Here is a 26,098-nt window from a genome sequence, read left to right on the forward strand (position 1 = left end):
GAAAAGGATGAAGTTGAGTTTATGCGCTGCAAATGGTGTGGCCCAATTATTAAATGCAAATATTTATAGGCTAATAGTTCGAAGTCTACAACAGTAAACTGTTTATTCAAATGAAAAGTTTTATTTGGGGATTAGAGATGTATTGTTTTCTTAAACTCAGAGGTGGCATTATGTTTTGAGTTCTGTTTTAGTTTTGCAGCAGACCACATCGATGAACGGAATTCAAAGCATTAATCTACTGAATACTTTTTTCCCCCATGTCTTTCCGTCCACCAAAATAAACCCCAATATTTATGCAGAATAATTATTAATAGTTTTTGCACTGATTTTCACCGGTTTTTGTTGTTGTGGTAATAAAGACTGATAAATTCTTGTGAAAAATTAAATAAAATAAAAAACTGAACACGAAGAGCTCTATTTATAATATAAATGTGGAAGAAAATAATGCTAGACTAGTTTCAGTATTTTGACACCATTAGTAAACAACTGCAAAAATTCAGTTAACTTGCATTGTTTAATAAGGTATCTTTTTACCCTTCCACACATCACAAAACCAAAGCATAGCAATGAAGTGGTATATCCTAAACCCCTAGGAATATTTTTGCTCTGCTTACCTTAGATGCCTACCTTTTAAATCACTTTTTAGCTCCTATTGTGAGGGAAAGCTAGAAGCTATTGGTTATCTTCTCTGTTTGTGACCTAAAGCTTAAAGGAGTAAAAAGACACCTGAGAAGTCTTAAGAAAACTCAATGACTGAAACTAGAGCCTCCATTTGCCACTCCATAATATTCTAGATGTCCTTTCTCAAACTCCTTTACTGTCTCATTGTGGGAAGGGTGGATACAAATTTTGGATTTTTCTTATTTAAATTGTGTTTTTATTTAAATTAAATACTTACCTGTTTTAAAAAATAACTGTTTAAAATAAATTTAAAATAGACAACCTGTGGTAAACCCTAAATGTAGTATAATTTGCTAAAAATCCTTTAAATAAAAAATATGCCGCAAAAATGAGCCCTCCTCAAATTTTAGTGAGTTAAAGGGTACTTTTTAAAAATTATATAAATTAGGGAGAAAACACATCTTTAACTTTTGAGGTCAACTCAAGCATTATAAATATGTTGCCGTGTCCTGTAATGCATTAAGTACTTCTCTTTTCAGTCTTTAAAATAGAGATAATGCTGGGTATTTACATTTTCCCAAATGTAAGTACTTCCAGTTTCTGTTGTTCAAAGAAGTTTTTGCCCTAATTACTTTTGGTTTCAGTTTAGCTAACAGATGAAGAACGAATATTTTCTTCATGTGGATGGAGTAGTTCATTCAAAGTTGAAAAATAGATTGGAAGTTGAAAAGGCAGGAAAGCTTATTTTCCTTTTCCAATAAGTGAATAAAAACCAGGTGGGAGAAGATAAGATCTACTAATTCTAAAATTTGAAGAACATGGGTCCAAATTTTCAAAGCTACTTAGGTGGCTAAAGATGCAGCAGATAGGTGCCATGTAGGATTTTCAAATGTGCCCCAGCGGGCACCCCAGTGGTGACCAGAGACAGTTAATGCTCTTGTGGTTTAATAAATCAGTTAATTCATCAAAACTTGTTTTGTAATTAGAATTTTTTTCTAATGTATTCAGTACATTTAAGTATCAGGGGGTAGTCCTGTTAATCTGTATCCACAAAAACAACGAGGAGTTCAGTGGTATCTTAAAGACCAATAGATTTATTTGGGCATAAGCTTTCATGGGTAAATAAATCTGTTAGTCTTTAAGGTGCACTGGACTCCTCGTTTTTTTAGTACATTTAAGGAATTTTCAACTAATAAAAACAATTTTTAAATGCTGTTTTGTACACTTTTAATTGAATTCCAATTTCTGTCCGGATGCAGTTTGACATAAATCCTGAGAAAAAGATTATCATCTAGTAAATAAGAAATGTGCCATTTGTCATGTTCCAATATAAAAATATGTAAATATTAAGAATCTGAATAATGCATGTTAAATTATGTAATTGATTATATAAACACATGTAGATATAGTATATCTTGGTTAGCAAAAAGTAATACCATATTTAGTGCAACATCTATATTTGTTTGCAAAGCAACATGTTTTAGTGGTTATCCCATCCGATGAGAAGGAACCTTTCTTTAGCAAAATAACAAAGTACAAATGCAAAACAAGATTAAAATCAGTTATTTAAATTAAGGTTTTCTACTTGCTGATTTAAATCATGGTTAAAATAGGTGAGTTGATTCTTGGGGGATCAGAGACTTTGATTTTATTAAAAAAAGCATTTTGGTGTAAGTCTAAATGACATGATAGCTAAAATGCTCGTGGGTGGTCCACACCAGCATTTCACCCCGTTTCAACAGTTCTGGTGTATAAGTAGCAGTAGAAAATTTTAGGTGAAAAAGTGTAGTTTAGGCATAGCCCACTGAGGGCTATAACAGTGACATATCGTACCTTAGGGTACGTCTATACTTACCTGCTGGTTCGGCGGTAAGCAATCGATCTTCTGGGATCGATTTATCGGGTCTTGTCTAGACGCAATAAATCGATCCCGGAAGTGCTCGCTGTCGACGCCGGTAATCCTGCTCTGCGAGAGGGGTAGGCGGAGTCGACAGGGGAGCCTGCCTGCCATGTGTGGACCCGCGGTAAATACCTTTAAGTTCGAACTAAGATCGACTTCAGCTACGTTATTCACGTAGCTGAAGTTGCGTATCTTAGTTCGAACTGGGGGCTTAGTGTGGACCAGCCCTTACTGGGGAGTGAGAACCAAAAATCCTACTTGACTGAACATAAGAATGGCCATACTAGGTCAGACCAAAGGTCCATCTAGCCCAGTATCTTGTCTTCTGACACTGGTGAATGCCAGGTGCCCCAGAGGGAATGAACAGAACAGGTAATCATCATGTGATCCATCCCTGTCGCCCATTCCCAGCTTCTGACAAACAGAGGCTTGGTACACCATCCCTACCCATCCTGGCTAATAACCATTGATGGACCTATCCTGTATGAATTTATCTAGTTCTTTTTTGAAAACCGCTTTTATTGCAAGCATATACTTAAGCATTCTGATTAGTGGTTGGGCCACCCAGTGATTAAAGTGAGTTGAAAAATTTGTCGATTTTTTTTTTTTTAATTTAAAAATGACCTTTCAATTAAATGGACATGTTTAAACATATTTTTTCAAGTATTGACTTTCTGACAAATTTTTTTTGGCAAAGTGAAAGTTTGGTTTTGTCAGGTTTTTGGGGGTGGGATAATTTCCCAACCAGCTCTATCAATACTTTTTCACTAATTCATTTCAAGCTTGGTGCAACAGCCTCTGCAGATACTGCTTTCAAGCAATATTTTGAAGTAAAGAGATTTTGCCATAGCTTTCTTTACTATGGTTTACCACTTTACAGACAGAGATACAGGTTGGAGTACAAAATGCAACTTTTGGAAGTTATTGAAAAGAGTGATGTACATATGGAATTCAGCCTTCTTGCTTCCTGTTTCCTGTGATTGGAGCTAAATCCCCTTGTAGGACTTAGGGTACGTCTACACTTACCGGAGGGTCCGACGGCAGGCAATCGATGTTCTGGGATCGATCCCGGAAGTGCTCGCCGTCGACGCCGGTACTCCAGCTCGGCGAGAGGAGTACGCGGCATCGACGGGGGAGCCTTCCTGCCGCGTCTGGACCCACGGTAAGTTCGGACTAAGGTACTTCGAATTCAGCTACGTTATTAACGTAGCTGAATTTGCGTACCTTAGTCCGAAGTGGGGGGGTAGTGTGGACCAGGCCTTAGTGTCTTTTGCAGTTCTATATATGTGGAGAAGCCACTTTGGAGAAAGCGCCATTAGTGGTGTATTTTGACTTTTTGAGTATATTTTGTTGGGGGGGGGTATTGGGAGGAGGGGAATATATTCAAAGCAGAACAGTGAAAATAAATTAAGCTGAAGACAGGATACTAACGAAATCTGATAATGAAGATCTGTACACGTTAAAGTATTATATTGATTTAAATAAAAGCATTTTCCCATGCTTAGTGGCCTAGAGTGCCAGGGGTTAGTTTTGAAATATACTCTGGAATCAAAATATGTACGGTCCTAGGAACATTCAACCTATACTACTTCACAGCAGATACTATTATTTATATTATTGTTGTGCCTATGGGCCCCAGTCATGGACCATGACCTCATTATACCAGATGCTGTACAAACAGGGGGGAAAAAGTACAATTTGAATTTAACAAAGTATCTGGCATAAAATTATTCAAGAATATTAATGAAAGAACCAGCACCATGGTCCTAGTTCAAAATCATGTAAATAATTCCACTGTTAGTTTAGCAGTATTTAACATCTAGATCTTTTTGTATTGAATTATTTCACCAGTTACCAAAACTATGCATTTTATTATGATAATCTTTGGCCTTTTAGGTGGCCTCATGAGTTTGCACATGTATGTAATTGTGCTGATGTTGTAATTGAATACAAACTCAGTGTTGTTAGATGGGATGGGAGGATAATAGAGTAAATGAAGAACCAATTTCCAAATTTTGATGAAATGTAAATTGAACATTTGAAGTTACCATCAGTAGAAAGGTTTCAGAGTGGTAGCCGTGTTAGTCTGTATCAGCAAAAACAACGAGGAGTCCTTGTGCCACCTTAGAGACTAACAAGTTTATTTGGGCATAAGCTAAAACCCACTTCATCAGATGCATGGAGTGGAAAATAACGTAGGCAGGTATAAATACACAGCACATGAAAAGATGGGAGTTGCCTTACCATCAGTAGAAAGACAGCTTTATGTTTAGCCTAAAATAACAATGTGATTTAGTCTCACTCCAGGCTATCTGTTTGCTGGATGATAAATTAATGAAGCTTTATATACTATTAACATAATCTGCTGAAAAAGCAAACCACACCCAACACTTTAACATGTAAAAAAGACACTCCAACATGAACTGATAGTGTGGCTTATAAAAAAAGAACCATCTCCAGGATGGTAAGAAACATACAAGCTAGCTAGAATTTTAGGGGGAGTGAAGAAAATTATCAATGAGAAATTGCAAGCTGATCTATATGTTAGACGTTAAAGTTTTGTAAGTTTATAGTCCAGAAAACTAGATATCCATATATTGTATGAACCAAAAAGCATATATGATTTATCAAATGCAGAAGGGTTGAGATACTAAACCATTTTTTAAGCAGCATTTTGCAATTTCTTATGTATAACTTTATAAGCATTGACATTTTCCCCTTTTTCTCTAGCACTTGGTCAGTGAATGGTTAAGTGAGAAGAATGAGAAGACAGGAAAGCCTATAGACAGCATTTCAGAAAGGCCTCTGCGTATAACTACAGACCCTGAAGTTCTGGCTACACAACTGAATTCTTTACCAGGTCTCACTTACAGTCCACATGTATATTCTACTCCTAAGCACTATATTCGTTTTACTTCACCATTCCTTTCAGAAAAAAGGAGGAGAAAAGAACCCATGGAAAACATTACTGGCTCTTGCAAGAAGGTAATGAATCCTTTGACTTAACCTGGCTTTAAAACGAAAGGCAAATTGCTTGTTTCTGTGGGTTTTCTTTTTTTCCCCAACTCCCTCTTATTTAATTTCAATTCTTGTTTGTAAGCATGAATCCTGTGTTGGAACTTGAAGTGTTTGGAACTGCTCTACCATCTGTAGCATGTTCAGAACTAGTTTCAATTAGAAATGAAATTACATCTAATTTTTGAAAGTTCTTTCTTTTTATGACAGCGTTGGTTGAAGCAAGCTTTGGAAGAAGAAAACTCAACAGTGATAGACAGATTTAATTCTCCATCTCAAGAAAGATCTAGAAGTCCTGTGATCAATGGTGAAAATAAAAGTCCATTATTATTGAATGACAGCTGTTCCTTACCAGGTGAAGTTTTTAACACCTAAATATTATAAGACTTCTTAATCTTTTGAAGTGGCTTAATATTTTTTAAATTACTGAGGAACATGGTTTTCAAACTATAAACGCCCCATATAAACAACAAATATTCTAGTGGACAGTGTAGGAAAATCCTCCTTAATATGGAGTATTATTCACTTTTTTCTTTGTTCTTGTCACATTAGAACACTTGAAATATGGGATGAAAATAATTGTGGTATACTATAGTTTGTTATTCCAGCTAGTGTAAATTGACACACATCTATGGATACTTTTTAATCTTTAGAATTTTAAGGGTTTCACTGAGAGAAAATATGGTTTAGAGGAAGTATTTCATATTGATCTGCTCAGACTTACTCTTCAGGTTATAGACCCATTCCTGCAGCCCTTGTATTATCCAAAATTCCAATTAATTTCAATGGGAGTTGCTTGCACGAAAAATTACCTAGTCTTAAAATTATTTATTTAATATAAAATGAGAATGTGGTGAAACTAAGGAACCTTGGCATGTGAAGTCTGTGAAATGTTATAAACATGTTGATAGTTTTCATTTTTGAGCTGAAGAATTTTCATGATGTAATAACTGATGTGTTTTTGTATCTTTGGTAATTTATAATGTTTTTCCATCATTTTAGTTAACATTGAAAATTTCAGTTCTTAAAGTCTGTGCTGCCTTCAGTAATTTGTTAGGATTGTAGTTGACTTTTCACGTTTAACACTTTTCATGAGAGGCATTTCTTTAATTTGACTGGCTGACTGATTTAATGTGTTATATTTATAGCTTTATTGCATGCCCAAGTCTTTACAAAATGAGGAAGAATGACTATCAGATCAGCAAAATATTGTTTCCTAGTCTTTCTTTTTTCTATTTAACATATAGATCTAACAACACCACTAAAAAAACGAAGATTCTATCAGTTGTTGGATTCTGCTTATTCAGAAACCTCCACACCTACTCCTTCTCCATATGCCACGCCAACTCATGCTGATACCACTGCCACAGACCCATCATTGTTTGCTACTCCTCCTAGGATAAAAGCAGAAGATGAAACTTGTAGGAATGGTTATAAACCCATATATTCACCAGTTACCCCCGTGACTCCATGTATACATGGAAATGCCATGCACTTTGAGGTGAGATTTTCAGATGAACGTGAATATTTACTCTCTCTCCCTCTCCCCCCAACATCTTTATAAATAAGACATTTTCTGATTACTGTCTTGTTTTGCACTTAAAACTCATTAGCCAGTTGCTTTAAGCACCAAGATTATCAGACATGGTTTCTATTCGTGGAACATAAGGTCTTGTTTACATGGAACAGCAAAGTGCACCAGAGGGGTGTGATTTTGCTCCAACATGTTGCGCTCTGACTGCCCCATGTAGTTCCTGCTGGCATACTCTAAAAGGTACCTCGTTTGGGTTTTTAGAGTGTGCCAGCAGAGTCTACAAGGGGCAGTTAGAGTGCAACACATTACCTTTATAAGACCTTTATAAATCACATCCCTCTGGCATGATTTACCAGTGCCATGTAGATAAACCCCAAATTGCTCATGAAGACTACACTGTAAGTTACTATTAAAGGCCCTGGTTCAGCAATCAGAACCATCTGGGTGAATTCTTATGCTTGTATTGAGCCCCATTGACTTCAGTGGATCTTCTCTGGGCACATCCACTTGCACAAATCTTATTGCAAAATCAGGGCCTAAAAATTGTACTGTTACCAACAAGATCTAGATATTAGTTTACTTTCAAAATCTGAAAAGAATGAAGGGTCAACAATATTGAAGCAGAGATGTGCTTTTCTATATTTTTCATTGTAATATATAATTAATAGCCTGTTAACTTTCGTATGTTGTGGTTATTGTCAACAAGAGTTACTGAACAGTTGCTTTTATGCCATTAAATTGAAACAGAACCACTTCTTACACTAATTTGAAGAATGGAAACTTAAGTTGTTTCATTCTTATTTCTCATATTTCTTTGTCACCCTATGTTAAGATTGAACTTGAATCTTACTAATTTTCTTATTTGTGCAGAATATTTCCTCACCTGACAGTTCCCCAGAAATTAAGAGGCGAGCTTACAGTCAAGAGGTAAGAATCTTTGTGAGAAACTGTAGAAAAGGCTGCTGCTTCATCTGTACATCTTCATTAGCAGAAAAATCTTGTTTTGCAAGACTAATAGTAAACAAACCAAAATTAGTCAATTGGTGAAAATGTGGCAAATAATTTTTCTTTGAGCTCAGTTTGTCCACTTCTGCACTACACATTCCCCATTTTTCTCTTTATGTATCCCTTTCCCTTCCTTGTTATCTGCTCCCCCTTCTTCATCCTTTTCCCATCCTTTCATATTTTCCCACTTCCCGTCCATTTGCTCTTCCTTTCTTTGTCCCATTTAGAGCTTAGATTCTCTGTAGACTACAGGCACTAGAAGGCAACATGATCCATACATTTGAGAATACATAAATGAAATTTCTTCCAGAAGACAATCATAAACAGTGCATTATTCTGTAGATTACCAGCAACAAAATTTAAGAGTTAAAGTTGGTGAAATAATTAACTACAGTGTTACTATTAAAAAAATTCCAAAACCCTAAGCACTGAAATGTCTAGAAATGATCAGTAAAAGTTATTTATACATACTTCTAATACTGTTATGTCTTACACATTCAGCTAAAGGCAGGCAGTTCTTGAGAAATTCACCTTGTATATTCTAATGGGAGTCCTAAGAATGACTTAAAATATACCTCTGAATGTGTGGGGAAAAATTATTCATTGATGCATATTGTTGTTAAGTACATCTTGTAGGTTAGAATTAACATGGTTGTCGAATTTTCATGTCAGTTGAATATATGAACTGTAAAGCTCATTTAAATGAGTACTTCATATTTTTAACTGATTATTTTTAGATACAGGGCTTGTTTAGTTTTCACATAAGGTGGTATTATGTGTCTGACTTAAGGTTTAATTTACTAGCCTACTATGATGCCTAGAAAGGCATTTCTCTCCTGAAAACGTTTAGAATGTCAGTGGTAGTAGGCAGGCCCACAGATAGCAATTCCAGGCCCCAGGGCAGAACAATCAGTGGCCTCCCTAGAAAGGGATGGCTGGGGTTTATGACACTACTTTTTATCCTATTGATAACACATTAGAACCCACTATGCATAAGTTGTGGCGTTGCTTCAACTTTTTTTTTTTCTTCCAGTTACAGCATCAGTATTAAACAAATTGTGAGCCTAAATATAAGATGTAAAATTTGTTATTTTGAATTATATATTTAAATTAAATAAATACATTATGGAATGAAATTAATTAATATATTAAACATTTAACAAAGCACAAAGAAAACACCTAAAGTATCAAGCAGGGCTGGCTTTAGGCACCACGGGGCCCGATTAGAAGGAGCTGCCGCCAAAGTCCCGCCACTATCTTCGGCAGCAGCTCAATTGGAGAATCGTCTGAATCGCCCTAAAGTCAGCCCTGGTATCAAGTAGGCTAATTAAACACCTAATTGTGATTCATGTGTAAAAGACAAGGAAAAAACTGATATACAAGATGTAACTGAATATGACCAACAAAGTTAAAATATACAATACAGTACTTGTGCTGTGGGACGTCATCACCCAGAGCAATAAGGAGACAGCAGGCATGGTATGCCAAATCTACCAGGAGATCTCCGAGGAGGCAACCAGGGGCGAAGGCCGAGGGAAAACCTGCACCTTATTCCCTGGCTGAGTGGTAGAGGTGGCCCCTCATCCTGCACTCGTGATAGCAGTTCATGAGCCAGTGCTAGCAGCAGCGAAGGGGGGAATTTAGGATGGCTGAACTGGCTGACTTGTGTTTGGCAAGGAGCTGCAGCTTTGGGGGAGGAAATCTGGTAGCACAGAGGGACCTTGTTCCTCTTCAGAGTCTCCCTGTCCAGATGAGCAGGGTGCAGCAGTGCTCTGGCAAATTGTTAATGTCACAATGAGGGATGGCACTCTGTACAGAGTAGCAGCAGCAGAAAAACCAGATTTCTTTTTTTTTAATCTGATGTATGTTTTTAATAAAAATTAACTATCCCATCCACTCGGGCCCTTTTAAATCACCAGGACCCAGCGCAGTTGACCCCCCCACCCCCACCTCCCTGTTGGCGGGCCTGGTAGTAGGGAACCCTCTTGCACTTGTTAGGTGAAGCACTGTTTGGAAAGGAGCCTGCCATATGTGATTTAAGCTCTTTAGGACCAGGAACCCTGCTTCTTTTGAGATTTCTTTCTATCGTAAGAGCTAACATCTTAAAATTTAACACCAGTACACCTCTACCTCGATATAATGCTGTCCTCGGGAGCCAAAAAATCTTACCGCGTTATAGGTGAAACCACGTTATATTGAACTTGCTTTGATCCACCAGAGTGCGCAGCCCCGCCCCCCCCGGAGCACTGCTTTACCGCATTATATCCGAATTTGTGTTATATCAGGTCGCGTTATATCGAAGTAGCGGTGTATTTTAACATTGCAAACAAATTCAGAAATCTTTATTTGATTAAAATGTTATATCTATCAACATATGTAGCAAAAGTAGAAACAGGATAATTTTTTTTTTTAACTAGCCTGTCCATGAGATTGTTTCTTTCTCTTTCCTAAATGTTCATGTGTTAAGGTGGCAGTAAGGAAGGCATTTAAAAAAAAAAAAAGGGGGGGCGCATCATTTTGAAATGGTCTCTTAAATGTGCCCTCTGAGAGTAAATGGTCTAATTCTGATTAAAAACATTTGTTTCCATAACTAAAAGGGATTTAATTTTGCTTTAAGGATGCAGTCGCTAGTGAAGCCTCAATTATATTACATGTAATAGTATAAGAAGAAAAGTTACCTTGTGGAAAAAATAGTCCAATATCTACCATATACTCTTTTATTTTTTATTTTTTTCATGCAGGGATATGACAGATCATCCACAATTCTAGCACTAAATTCTTTCAGAAATTCCAGTCTGACAGAAATGGGCCTGCAAGAAATAAAGACTATTGGATATTCTAGTCCAAGGAATAGGACCGATGTCACCAGGCAGTGCACTGGAGAAAAGGAATCTGTATCAGACCTTCAGTTGGGACTCGAAGTTGAGCAAAGTACACTGCATAAAAACTTGGAAGCCCCCTCACATGATAGGACTGATTCTAACAGCCAACTAGAAACTGCTCAGTGTGGTCGGGGTACAATTTATTCTACATGGGTAAAAAGCCCAGACAGGACAGGTGTAAATTTTTCAATGAATTCTAATTTGAGGGACTTGACACCTTCACATCAGTTGGAAGTAGGAGGTGGATTCAGAATAAGTGAGTCAAAGTGCCTGATTCAAGATGATGCAAGAGGCATGTTTATGGAAGCATCTGTTTTTTGTACTTCAGAAGATGGAATTGCATCTGGCTTTGGAAGGACTGTCAATAACGACATCTTGATGGATGGAAATTGCACACCCCAGAATCCTCCACAAAAGAAAAAGGTTACAACTTTAAGCATCATTCATGATTTATTTTATATAGTCCAGTACATGCATAACTGTTATGAGAAAAATAATTAATAAAAACACATTTATTATCGATCAGTTTTTACAGGTATTACAATGCAGATATTATTTTCATTATATGATTAACAGATTACCTTTTTAAAAAGGAACTTCTAATTTTCATACCTGAAAATCAATATACCTGCTTATATCCCAAAATATCACAATACTATAGTTGAAGGGATTCTGTCAGCTTAAAAATCATATGTTGCAAACAAACAGAAACTCACAGTATTAGTTTATTAAAACAGACTTTTAAAAATCCAGTTTACATTTCACTACTTAATTTGTTGGTTCTCAGCTTGGACAATGAAAATCAATTGACACCAATCAGTTTTACTGTAAGGCTTTTAGTGCTGCAGTTACTTCAGGGGAAACTTTAATTCATGGAAACAGTTCTGTTGGTTTTAGATTTTGTAAAAAGTGTACATTTAGAAAATTCAGCTTTTGAGCTAAATTTTAAATTGACATTAACCAAAACTACTCCCTTTTAAATTATAAAGAATATTTAAATGAAATAGTTACAGTACATTTAGGGTATGTATGGCTATAGGCCTATTTATAACTGTCAGCCATTACCAGCACTAAAAGTTCTCCTGCATAATGTCTTCGGTAGATGTTACTGTGTTGAGTTATACTCCTCCTCTCTCCTTACAGAATGGGGAACAGGAACACTGGGGATGATGGTGTCTCTCACCTGGCAACCTGCCAGAAGTTCTGCCCCCATAGTCAGTAGCTGTTCTAGATTTTCTCTTCCTTTATTCAAACTTTTTGTGGCAGTAATGAACAGGGTTTTTCCTGCTTTTCTCTGTTCCTCTTCTTTTACCCCCTCCAACATGGCAGATCAGCTCAGGAAAAGGAAATTCGAGTCCAGGCTGTGCTCAGATTGCGAGATACATCTGCAGCTAGATACTGAAGGCGAGCTGTGTTACTCTGACATTGATAGGCATGGTTGTTCCCAGTCATGTCACTACAGCTCTTTTTCCTTCCAAGGCACCTTGAAGATGAAGGGAAGGAACCTGATCTCAGCTGAAGCCAAATAGCTATAAACTCTTGCAACTACTCTGCCATTCATCCTCATCTGATGCTTAAGTGAGCCTCATTGTCTTTAAATCCAGGCATAGCCAGCTACGCAACAAAGGGATTTCTCTACTCCATCCACAGTCCTAAAATCAGTGTTTACCTCTTTAAAAAAGTATGCTGATTTCCTACCCCCTCCTCTCACTGATGAGGAATGTTCTCAAAAGCACACCAGTGTAAGGTTTGTCTACCATATCAGTTACTCAACTTCTGATGAGAAAGAAAATGTAGTTTCACACAAGAGAAATTTCCAAAAAAAGCAGACAAAATTGCAATCCCTGTCTCTCTCCCACCAAAGCTAAGAAATCAGAGGAGGACTAAAAAGTCCAAAGAGCACAAAATCAAAGAAACATCAGATTTCTTTATTCTTCCTTCTGTATCAAAAAAGAGAGAAATTCGTAAAAACTGAGGAAGAGCATCCTGAGAGAAAATTGCAGGAAAATCTTTTCCTGTCATGAGGAGAAAAGTCATTACCAAACTGGAATCGAGGCATCTAAGACCACTTCGTAGAAGCATACTAATAGGGGTCAAGTTAAGTACCTTACTTCTAAGATCAAAGTAGTTATAGGTGTGTACTTGTTCAATATTATTGTGGCAGCCTAAGAGTTTCCAGACATGGGCAAGAGGCTTATTGTGCTGACTCCAAAATTTTACCAAATGCAGGAACCCAAGGATAGTACACGCTGAGGTGGCATCAGCGAAAGACATGGTTTATCCCCTCTGTAGTAGAACTTCTTCCCAAAGGAAAATTTAAAAAAACTAAGACAAGATGTCAAGTCTTAAAGCAGCCAGTTTACAGTGGTTTTATCCATGTGTATTTCATGATATGGTACAATGACCTCCAGACCACAGATTGCACCAGTCTAGAACAAGAAAATCCTTAGATGTTTATCTGGTATCATCTTTAACGGCCACTGTTTCTGTGGATACAGTGCATTTTGTTGCAAAATCTTTGGCCTTCAACACATTGCCAAATGCAATATTTAGCTATACCCTTGAACTGCAAATGACTATTCCAAATGTACAGGTTCTCTAATACCTACCTGGCTTATTGATTGCTGACATGAAGAGTAGAGGTTAGGAGAGATTCTGGCCAATCCAGGAAATGACTTCTACATGGATGATGGAGCTTCTCATCTATTAATTGGTATACAATACTGCTGTCATGTTAGTCAACTGTATCACAACATGGGAGTTCAAGGCTTCCTTTTGAAAGGTCAAGAGAGCTAGATTGCCCTCAAATCTAGAAAAATGTATGCTTAATTTCAACTTCAACACCAGTTGAAAGAGAACTCTCAGACTAGAAGACTTGCATAAATTTTGAGGACTCTTCTCTAGAGAGGATGACTGATCAGACTTCACCTCTGACATCATAACTGATGGGATTACAGAATCTGCACTTTACTGCCCAAGGAATACAAGCATATCCCAATCTGTAAATAGTAATCTCTGAATCTTCCTCATGTGTAGATGATACTACACCTAAACAAAACACTCAGTTCCAAATAATGGAAACAGAGCCTAATAATGATGTGTATATATAGAAGGAGATCTTGGTAAGTCTTTCCTTACTGGTATATCTCTCTCCTCCCAAGTTGTTATATGTACATCTCAGATCAGGGCTTGTCCACATGAGTTATTCTGGAGTAATTCCATATGTAGACACTTATTCCAAAATAAGTGTCCACACGTGGAGTTATTTCAGAACAACTATTCTGCTTTAAATTCAAACCATACCTTATTCCATAGTAAGGGTCATGCGTAGACAAGCTCTCAGATCTCTAAATTCACGAGCATCTTCAGAGTAGAGAACTGCTTTGCTGAACAAAGTCTGGATTAATATATTACCTAGGCAAGAGTACGTGTATACTCGGGGACCCTTAAGACTGGCTACTATCATTAACAGAATATTTGTGAAAGCTCTGGATGCAGATAGAAGACCAAGAGGCCATGTATTGATAGTGTTCATGACCATAGGTGAACCTGAAGAAACAGCTACCACACTCTGGGCTGATGTATTAAATTACACTTTTGTTAGACATATGGAGGGATCAGTAGTTTGGGTGCTAGAGTGGGATTCACAAGGCCACACTTCAATTCCCTGCTCCACCACAGACTTCCCGTATGACTGTGGGCAAGTCACTTAGTCTGTGCTTCAGTTCCCAGTCTGTAAACTGGGAATATGATTTTCCTACCACACAGGAGTGCTGTGAGGAGAAGCATGTTAAAGATTGAGACACTCATATACTATGGTAATAGAGATGCTGCAACATTATAATGAGTGGTAAGCATAGGGTCTCTGTCCAGAAAAGCAGTTTTCTTATACATGTTGCGATTCCATCAGCTCTAGAACATAATACATTTCTGACTTTTTCTTCCTGATGAAGAATATGGAGTATACCCTCAAGAACTGTTCTTGTTCTGGCACAAGTTATACTGCTCTTACATCAAGGAACTGGGATCTCGTCTGAAGAATCAAATATTTGTTAAATGAAGTATGAAAATGAGAGATGGTGAAAAATTATTTTGGAAAGCAGATCAACTTTGGGGAAGATCACTGGTGCACTACCTACAGGAACCCTCTGGCTGTGGTGGAATTGTGCCATATGGGGAGAAAATACTAAGCCCAGTTATGGATAGAGACCATTCCTTTTGTTATCATGCAGAGGACGTTGATGACCTCAAGCTTCTCTACTGCATAATTATATTCTTCAAAAGTTGAACCATGTCTGTTTAAAGGACTGCTTTAAGCAAAATGAGTATCTGGATTCCGTTTAGTTATTTTGTATGAGTGTGGGGATTGGGGAGGGGAGTCTTGCCCTGTCTCGCTCCCTCCCCAGGTAGAATGCATCCTCAGTTTTCATATCCTTTCTAATAGAAAAAATATGAGGCCTTCACCATTGGAACTGTTTGCAAGTCAACTAAATGCTGAGGCCATCCATCTTTTTCAAAATAGAGTGACCTTAATTTCCTTGGATGGGTCATATCACTGGTCAGTCTTTCCTAATTTCCCACCATTTCTCTTAATTTACAAAACAGTAAACACATGAAGAAAGATAAGGCAACACTTACGCTATGTCTACCCTACAGTGTATGTCGCTTAGGGGTGTGAATAAACCACTCCACCGAGCAACATAAGTTACACCAACATAAGTGCCGGTATGGACAGCGCTATGTCAGCGGGAGAGCTTCTGCTACCACCATAGCCGCCGCCGCCGCCGCTTGCGGAGGTGGTTTTATTATGCCGATGGGAGAGCGCTCTCCCGTTGGCACTGAGCGTCTTCACCAGACGCAGAGCAGCTGCACCACTGCAGCACTCTATGTGTAGACAAGCCCTAATTCTATTTGTCAGACTTAATGGAGATGTCCATAGTTCAACTACTTCTTCCTCTCTCACAATGACTTAACTGGGAGCTGTTGGTACTCAGTATTTTTGAAAATCAGTTGTGCCCAAATATGGATTCAGGATACTAATTTTAAGCTATTTTTTTTTAAAAAAATCTTGGCCATAGGGTGGGTGGGTGTGTATGTAGCTGGTCAGACTCTCAACAGTTGTAAATCTGTGTAGCTTCAGTAAAGTGGCACTATGCCAATTTATACCAGCTGAGAATTTGCCCCAGTATCTCATGCATTTTCTGTTGTGGCACTTTTGTTCCCTGGGTTTGGGTTTTATGAAGATAAGGCTCAGTGCAGGTTGCCAGTAATAGACATGAAAGCATAAAGGGGTTAAACCTAACTTGCACAGAAGGCTGATTTCTTAATGAAAAAAAATACTGTCCAGGCCTTAATATTAGTATTTCAGCTTTTTGTTTCAAACCCAGAGGTGCACACTAAGAACAGCTTTGCACAGATTTTCCTCCTGGAGAGGAGGAAGCATAAAAAGCACTGTCTGTTTAAAAATTAATTGGTTGCTATTCTATTTTAAGGAGACTTTCGAAAGTTGCAAATATATATAAAAACTTTAAAAATTTCTTAATGTACATCATGTTCTTCAGTAATGAAATAAATAATGTATGCTAAATCTTTACCTTTATTATATAATAAAGGGTTAATTGAAAACAAAATGCATGAATTGGAAATAATTCAGATTTCCATAAATTTTTCTTTTAAATAATGACAATCAAATACGGGTGTTACAAATCAAAGATTTGCAACACCTTTATATCAGAACAAACCATCAGCCTGCTGTTTTGTTTTAAATGCAAATGCATTGGGGTAAAACCAGAAAAATAAAATAGTTTAAAATGGCCACCACTATCACATGGTAGCTTGAAGTCCCAGTATTTACAATGCAGTCCACAACAGTGCAGCTTCTGCATAGCGGGACCTTCCCACACTCACTGCCCCAGATCCATTTTCCTAGGGTAAGAAATACATGCTTCCTCTCCCTGTACTCCTATTCACTAGAAACCAAAGTAAACCATTCTGTAAATCTCCAGAAAGGAGTATCATTAGCCCTACTAACTTACCTCCGCTTATATTTTAGAGACAATGCAAGTGATATATCCATTTGAAGTTATTTAAAGAGAACTGCTCTGTAGATTTTATTTTAATTTAATTTTATCAGCAATCAGAAGTTAACTGTTTGTAAAGAAAAACGAGTAAACTTTTCCTCTTATGTTTTTTCCATAGGTGTCTTTATTAGAATACCGAAAGAGACAACGAGAAGCTAGAAAAAGTGGTTCCAAGACCGAGAGCTTTTCTCTGGTTACCGTATCTCCTCATGTTGCTGGTGGAGGAAGTATAAGCAGTAACAATGGTGCTAGTGATGGGTATAACAGTGGTGAAAATGGGGAGCAAATTGATAACACTGCTAACCTACCTTTACCATTGCCAGCTACTGTTTATAATACAACTCCAGAAGAAACTGGCAACAACTGTCCAACTAAAGAAGCTTCTTCCAGTGAGAAGAATGAACCAGAAGTTCAGTGGTAAGCCATTTAGCACAGGTTGCAAGTTCAGAAAATGTGTTGCCAAATAGACAATTGGAGAAGCAATGTGCTACATTTTTCACTCTAAATTTGTGTGTCTAGGAAATATTACATATGCATTATGTAAAATTGTAAGTGCCATGAATTCCTGATAGCAACAGTTTATTTTAGTAACAGATATGGGGGTATTTTATAGAATCGAATTTTGTCAAACTTGTATTTTGTATTTTGTTAGTGTGCTGTGGTTGGATGACTTCGGAGCTAAGGCAATGGGATACCATTTATAAATACATAAATTATACATGTTTGAACAGAATATCTAATCTACATTTACTTCATAAAAAATAAGTTTTGGCCAGAAGCCTTGCTTTCAAATGACTGAACAAATATTTTAATTCCGTTTTCCTTACAGTCACAGAGAATAGATTCCTCAGGGAAGTGATTGGAATATGTATACACATTCGGTCCTGTCACTGAAAGTTTGCACGTGGATTATTCAGCACTTAAATATTTTAAAATGCAGTATGGTGAGGAGGTGTGTTAGTAAATAGTCATATTTAGCCGGGGTGAAACAAATCAATATTTCTTGTTTCTGTGGATTATAAAAGCCTAGATAGGATGGCAGGAGGAAAGGTCAAGATTGTAACTTCCTACATAAAATAGAGTATTTTTGGACAGAGCAGCATCCCATGTACAGTAGGGTTCCCAACGTTGCTAGCACAGGTAATCGTGATCCGGTGTTAGCAACAATGGAGAACTTTCGTCACATTTCCCTACTGTAGAGAAGTTCCCCCAAAGCTTCAGCTGACCATGGGCTGAGAATCTGAGCAGGAAGATCCACCTCTGCTCAGAACGTACTCAAGCTGCCTCTGTTGAGCAGCAGAATTCTCACAGCTGGACTTCACAAAACTTTAGGCAGGTTTTTAGAGGAGTACTTAAAAATTAACTTTGCAGTGGGGGATCATGCATCAGTTAGTATATTAGGATGTAAAGGGATGCACCTGAAGAACCGCAAAGATAAAGCAATCAACCAGCAAAAACTGAAGATACGGGGCGAATGGAAAATTTCTTACCGATAATTTCCTTTCTGCTTGTCCCACAATTCTGGGGTGCTCTCCTCTCTCTACAGCTCATGGAGGCGGATTGATATTTTGACACCATCCGGTCTGGCCCTGCCCCCTCTGCTCCTGCTTGCTCCCAGATGAGTTATTCCCAAGCTATAAAACTTGCATAACACCATTAATAAATATTCCAGAGATAATGAAATAACTATATACATTAGACCAAGGAAGATGGTCATATGGTAACAGTTCCACTTAATATCTGACCCTTGACTCCTGAACCATCCAAGGTGGGTAAAATAATGGGAGATGCTGATAGCAGAAATGAAATTATTGGTAAGAAATTTTCCATTCTGCAGCCTAGTATCTCCGACAATTCAGGACATCTGGGAAGTAGCAAGCAATGAAGAGATGTAGGGAGGGTTATGAAAAAAAAGTTTGGTAGGCAAGAAGTACCATCCTTTTTGAGAGTTCACTTGAAAGTTTCTGATTTCCGAGCCACTGCATGGAGCACCTTCCTGCTAAAGGAGGCCTCTGCAGAAGATGATAGGTCCATCTTGTAGTGCTTGCTTAATGAAAGTGCTAGCTATAGACCATGTGGCTGCTTCATAGATTTCTAGTGGACATACTCACTTGTTCCAATCATGAGGTTGCTAAGGCTCTCATGGAGCGTGCCATTATTCCTTCTGACACAGGAACGATGATGATTTGTAGGCTTCCACAATACATTGTCTAAGCCACCTAGTGATGAAGGACTTGAAGGCTCTGAGTCCCTGGCATTTTGGGTGGAAGGGCACGAATAGGGAGTCTAAGCTTTGTGTGGAGTCTGTGTGCTTGAGAGATTTTCAACACTCTTCTGACATCTAAGGTGTGCCACATCTTTTCATTTGGATCTTGTGGTTTTGGACAGAACGAAGAAAGCGCAACCTCTTAGGAAGCGCGGAAGGAGGAATTTACTTAGGAGAAGAAGGGATTCTGGTGTCATGAACATCATCTTGTCCTCATGTAACATGCAGTAAGGTTCCTGTATAGATAAGGCTGGCAGCTCCGACATTCTCCTGGTGGATGTGACAGCTACTAAGAAACAAGTTGCAATGGATAAATAAAAGGCCGTCTCTAACATCAGACACTCAAAAAGATGGCTTGTCAAGACGCTCAGAACTAGCGAAAGGTCCCATTTTGGGAAGAGTGGCCTGACCACACGTCTGGCTAACCGGACTGCTCCATCTTCCAGGGAGTCTGGGGCTCCTGCAAATAGCAGACACCTGAGGTACAATGGTACTGGGCTGAAGGCCTTGATCTATGCCTTCTTAGAGGAAATCCTGAATGGTTAGTGTTCCTGGAGTTCTGGGATTTTGCACTTGGCTTTTGTTGAATCTGGACAAGATAGAGAAGTACACTTTTAGCATTTCTACTCTTCTAGATGAAGCAATGTCTTAATGCCTCTGGAGGACAGACCTCTCAGTACCCAGGCTGTTAGCTGAAGCTGTTTTGGGTCCAGGTGAAGAAGAGGACCTTGTGAGAAGATGTCCAATCTCTGCAGAAGCTGGAGTTGGGGGCTCCAGTGTCAGCTCTATCAGGTCTGAGAACCCAGGTCTCCTTGGCCAAAAAGGAGTTATCAGTATTACCATTGTCTGTTCTCATTTTCTTTTCTGGACCACCCTCCACAGTAGTGGAAAGGGTGGAAATGCATAGAGTAGGCCCTGGAGCCAGCTGTGCGATAAGGCATCTGTCCCCATGGTGAAGTATTTTGGCCTCTTTGTGTTTGTATGATCCATGAACAGCTCGGTTGAAGGGGGGCTGAACATCTGGTTCAGACACCAGTCGAAGCTGTTGACCCTACACCTGCTGACCCAGTCTGCCTGCTGGTTCAGGTCCCCTTTAATGTGGAGTGCTCTGAGGAAAAGGAGGAACTGTTCCACCCATCTCATTATTTCCATTGCTTCCATGTGTAGTTCTCTTGTGGTTGTTTAAATATGCGATTGTAGTAGTGTTGCCTGATTGAACCAGGATGTGGTTCACCCTTAGGTTGAGCAGGAACCTTAGGAGAGCTAGCTTGACTGCTCTCAGCTCTAGGTTTATGCTATGAGCCATTTCTTCCTTGCTCCGGGTTTCGTGGGGTGTCTGGGTCTCTAAATGAGCTTCCCAATCCTCCAGAGTGGTCTCAATTGCAAGGACTAAAGGATCTGGAAGGCAGATGGGCAGACATTGCTTTGTGCTGACCACCATCGTAAGGAGTTGATCACCTATGTCAGAACGTGTACATGATCTCTCGTGTTCTGGGGAGTGGTCCTACACCTTTAATATGAAGACTTGAAGACTTCTGATGCATGATTTGACCATGGAATGATCCCTATCCAGGACACCAGGAGTCCTAGAAGTTGGAAATCTAGTATCTGGAGCTCTAGAGCAAGAAAATTAATTCTTGGATGGAACCAGAGAATTTTTCTTGGCACTGATGATGAAACCATGGGCCTTAAGGAGATTCATTGTCCGAGATGTGGCCCTGTGCACTGCTTACTGCACTGGAGCTCTGGTCGTCCAGGAAGGGGGAAAAGGGCAGTTCCCTTCAACCTGAGTCTCACTATTATCACCAACAACATTTTTGTAAAAACCCTGGGGTCTGAGGACAGGCCAAATGGGAGTGTTTGGTACCAATGATGTTTCCTGCCATAGGCAAACCTCAGAAGACTGCAGTGACACTTTATGATGGGAGTATGGAGATATGCTTCTGCTAGAGCTACTGAAGTTAAGAATTCCCCCTAGGACAGGGATAGGGTCTCCATCCAAAACTTTTATTCTTATCCACTTGTTTTGAGCCTTTTGAAATGGAGAATAGCTCTGATTCCACCCCCCTTGCACTTCTGTACAATGACAAAGATGGAGTAAGAACCAAGAGCACCTTTCTTGTGAGGGAACACTTTCTATCACTTCTGGATCAGATTGTTTTACGTGGTCATTGAACTGGGTGAGTGGATGAAGAATGGATGTGGTAGAACTTAATATTTTCAGATTCTGATTAATTGTACATTTTAGTATGTTAGAAAATGGTGAATGATATTGGTTATTTACTAGATAATTAACTTTTTGCTCCTTATTTGTGTCAAGCTATATTTGGATTGTAACTGGAATTTAATTAAACACACAAAACAGCATATAAAATTTATTTTTATTAAACAAAACAACCTTAAATGGTTGGGGTACATCAACTTCATTGTTTTTCCATGAGCTGGCGAGCAAGTTTCCATGGTGTATGGAGTCATAAATATTCATAATTTGAGAACTAAGCCAATCTGAGCTCAGGTAAAAAATAGGAATATGAAACCATTCAGGTGAGCTCAGTGGATGATTTTGATGATATATATGATGGTGTGTCTGGGACTCAGAGGTCAGGTCCCAACGCCTGTGATGACTTTGCTAGTCTCTCGCACCTAGTAGCACAGCCTCTGGGTCCCCCCCCAGGGTCAAGCCCTTAATGCAGCACATGACCTTTTATGCCATATTTATAAAACTTGACCTCAAAAGGCAGACTTTTCACCCCAGATTCATTCTTTATATAGAAAAAAGTTAAGTCAAAGTTTTTGATAGCCTCATGGAGTCAGTATATTTTTATTTAAATGTTTTAAGAGATTATAAGTAGTTTAGGCCTTAACATATTTTGTATTAAACTCATATTTCATTTATAACAGGTTTATTTTTAAAAAGAAAAACTTCTTATAATTTAAATAATTTTAAAAAAATCACTGATTTTTATCCACCCTGGTCAGAGCCATAGGTGGCACCTGGCTAATGAGCTGGAAGCCATGGCTTGGGTTGAGAACCTGATTGAATCCATTGAGGTATCAGCTATAAATGCTTTTGCTAGGGAGACTCTCTTTAAATTGGAGCCAAACTCAGTGTGATCTCTGTCCTTAAGGGCTTTGAGATCTTCCAGCCAGGAAGGAGATGCTCTTGCAAAGCAAGTAGCTGCCAGAGACACTCAGATGGTGACAGAAGAGGCTTCAGAGCCCATCTTTCTATCCATGGGTTCCCTAGGATAGAATTCCCTCACTAGGGAGGATGCTATAGTGCATCATCCTTTGGTATCTCAGCAATACAGCCCTTTGGTTCTTGAACATTATAGAGCCCGAGGTTGCTCTTGTTCACATGTTTGCCCTTATCAGGCTTGTTCCATTAATTCTTCATCACTTCCTTGAAGGAGGGGTGAACGGCTATTGAAGCCTTAGGAGGATTTTGAAAGTTGAGGTTTATTCTCAGGAGTCTGCTCAGGTTTCAGATCCAGACAGCTCACCTTCCTCAGTGGGGAAGGAGGAGGAGGCAGAAGACATTATCTCGTGGATTTTTTGTGCTTTTTCTCTTTTTTAAATCTTTTTAGTGTCTTCTGGAAGTGTAAAAGCTCTGCTGCAGCTTTGGTGAGGCCTTTTGTAACTTGCCTTCCTTAGGGCTTGGAGCCCTCTCGAGAGGTCTGTCTCAGAATCCTCCCCTACTGGGTCCCATTCCCCCTTGGAGGGAGGAATTTTTTGTCAGATTCCACCTGGTTGGCTCAGGAAGGAGTGTTCTGCACGATCCCCTGAGTCGAGTGGGCAGAGTTTTCTTTGCTTTTGGAGCTTCTTCCTGCTCTGCAGTCTGGGGTTCCTGGTCCATTTTCCCCCCAGTTGGAGTCGCAGTTGCCTTGACGGGTAGAGGACCTCACTTGTCTGTCCAGCTTGTAGCCCTAGGACCTAATGCAGTTAGGGACAGAAGTCTGGGTTGAACTCACCATCTGCCTGGGAAGCCTACCTTACAGAGCACTACTTGGATTCTTACCGAGTGCTTTCTTGGCTGCTGAGCCGGCAAGGAGAGAATGCAGTGGAGGCTCAGGGAGGGTTAACTGACCCAGGCAGCAGGACAAAGAATGACCAGGAGGGAGAACACTGCCTAAGAAAACTGGACAGAAAAGTTAAAATAGGAGAATGAGTGGGAGTAAAAAAGCACTATTGTCTGCTGCTGTGGAGGCAGAGTCTGGCAGCAAGCAGGAACAGAGGGAGTGTTTACCAGATCATGTGGTGCTAAAATACTAATCCACCTCCAAGAGCTGCAGAGATAGCAGAGCAGCCCAGACATCCAGAACTGGGGGAAGATGCTGGGGTGCAGAAATAGAGTGGTAGGGGGAAGAGAAAACAGGATAGAAAGAAGTACTAGTCTGAGCACTGGATGCTGCTTAATTTTCTCCCCATTAAGCATTATGAGAGACCTTAAAGTATATTTTCAGGACTACCAACCAGGCCTGTTACCTTACAAACCTAGCAAAGCAGACAAATACTGCTTGGTGATGGCAGAAAAAACCACTGCTGACTCCAGAGTTCAGATCCAAGGAACAGGTTTATTTCAGCATAGGTACAAAGTGCCACACCCTAGTGATCAGTTGAGGTATGTTTGGTCAATGATCTCGCTGAGTATATACAGACAAGGCTATACACAAACAAAGGCAAAAACTTAAGTCTGCGTACACCCTTTTATACCCTGCTTTCTATCAACACCCCTCTTCTTTGATTCATTATATAATAATGATTAACAATATTTATGACCAAATGTAAGATTTCACAATACACATTAGGTTCTATAATCTGTTTTATCAATAACAGAACTATCAATCTTAAATATTTGACAAGGACTTTCTTTGTTTATCCTGATTATATTTGGAGGGGACATTGTGACCCCTCATTGATAATTCATCCTTGTTCTGCACTCAAATATTAGGGATGTTTCAAGAAGAGAAATGAGGGATACTTAGTAAGCCAAAAACGGTGTTTTGCACTCCTTCTCAGAAAATGGTTATTCAAAAGTTTGATGAACTGTACTAAACTAAGTTTAAATTTATATTGATTATGCATTTGCTTATGTATTACTAACTAGTATGTGAGATATATAATATATATGATCCATTAAATACACTTAGGCCCTTTCAAGTGGTACCTAATGATTAACTCACCTCCTTACAAGACTTAAGAAACCAAATGTTTTTCAGAAGCCAACAAGACCACCGTAGAGTAATGCCATATAGTCATCACTGATAACTTATCAAAACATTTTAGAATGCAGAGGAAGAGTTCCAGTGTTGTCCACTGCCCCTACCAGTGCTTGGCACTGCTCTCAACTCTAGCCCATATGGCTTGGACACTGCCAAAAAAAAAGACCTGTGCTCATGTAGCACCTTCCAGAACTGCTTTACAAATGACAATGAACTAGTCATTACATCACCCTGTGTGATATTATCTTCTCCATTTTACAAATGGAGAAACTGAATCACAGAGAACGAGGCCTAAATTTTCAGAAATGCCCAATTTATGTCAGTGGCAGAGCATCCTTCCCTTTCTCATCCATGTAATTTCAATCATAAGAAAAAAGATCCCAATCTCTCTTCTCTTCATATTAACAGGAATTCTGTTAGCGCTAACTTCCTTTTCTGTTAAGATGAACATGTTGCAGAAATTGTTGAACTTATTCCATATTTGAAGTGAGAGAATCTACTAAAACGAACAGCCTAATTAACTGATTACATTGATGTAGATAGGAACATCCTTTGTCTTTTGTGTATACTGTCTATACAAGAACAAGTGAGTTTGCTACACAGTATTCTTGCCCAAACAGCTGTTCTCTTGCCCTGTATTTGAGTTTAAATTATATACATCTGACATGTGAATTGTGGAATTAGACCTCTTTAATGTAAAGAATATTTTGTTTGTTTTTTAAAGGACTGCTTCAACTTCAGTGGAACAAGTGAGGGAGCGAAGTTATCAAAGAGCTTTACTTCTCAGTGATCATAGGAAAGACAAGGACAGTGGTAAGTTGGCTTACTATCAGTCCAGAAAATGGATTCATTGAACTAATCCACATAATAGTTCTTAGCCATTTTAATATTATGTTTGGATCTGCTTCATCTGTAGGGTGAGAATCACCTTGTAGTCCATACTCACCATCTCATTCAAATATCATTCCTCAGTTGCAACTTAAGGTCCTTTATTTCACTGAACTAATGGAAGATCAGTAAGCAGATGACCTCGTATCATGCTTGCAGTGTTGAATCGTTTCACTTAGAACTTGAAAAATAGTTCTTTAGAGTTGAATGTAAACTGTTTAGTAGTGTTTACAAAAGTCTTGTTTACCAAATTGCTACATTTTACTTCATTTTAATTGCTACTCTGAAACCTACATTTTACTGTGTTTTTGCTTGTAGACCCTGATCCTGAAAATCCAGAGTCCACAACTGAATGTCCGTCCCCAGATACTTCTCAAAAGACTTGCAAGAGTCCTTCAAAAGCAAGCAAGGTAATACTGTGTGTGTGTGCGCGCGCAAATAAGATGCACGCAGCACTGATGTGTAGTTCGATTAGATTAGTATGTATAGGTATGTAGTACATTTGGGAATGCCTTTCTTGATTGTTCGAAGTGCTTTTCACTTAGGTAGTTGTCAAGAACTTTTTTCTTTTACCTAATATACATCTGTGTTGAATATGAGCGGCAATAACTCTAGCCAAATCTCAACCATGTAATATGCCACATAAGACATTTTTCATCTAATCCAAGTAAAAAGTTGCCATTGC

General features: G+C 38.8%; 1 protein-coding gene across 3 annotated transcripts in view; it reads left to right on the forward strand.

Annotated features, from left to right (window-relative positions):
* Positions 1-26,098, forward strand: part of KMT2E (lysine methyltransferase 2E) — a 117,682-nt gene that overhangs the window by 88,325 nt on the left and 3,259 nt on the right. For all 3 annotated transcript variants that reach the window (XM_024208512.3, XM_024208514.3, XM_024208513.3), the window contains 8 exons: positions 5,252-5,506; positions 5,747-5,891; positions 6,784-7,037; positions 7,941-7,997; positions 10,817-11,380; positions 17,156-17,454; positions 25,250-25,338; positions 25,732-25,823. In XM_024208512.3, the coding sequence (XP_024064280.2) occupies positions 5,252-5,506; positions 5,747-5,891; positions 6,784-7,037; positions 7,941-7,997; positions 10,817-11,380; positions 17,156-17,454; positions 25,250-25,338; positions 25,732-25,823 (1,755 nt within the window). The remainder of the gene's footprint in view (positions 1-5,251; positions 5,507-5,746; positions 5,892-6,783; positions 7,038-7,940; positions 7,998-10,816; positions 11,381-17,155; positions 17,455-25,249; positions 25,339-25,731; positions 25,824-26,098) is intronic.

This window comes from Terrapene carolina, unplaced genomic scaffold (genome assembly GCF_002925995.2).
Source record: "Terrapene carolina triunguis isolate 2854851 unplaced genomic scaffold, T_m_triunguis-2.0 Scaffold68, whole genome shotgun sequence".
NCBI classification, from domain to species: domain Eukaryota; kingdom Metazoa; phylum Chordata; order Testudines; family Emydidae; genus Terrapene; species Terrapene triunguis.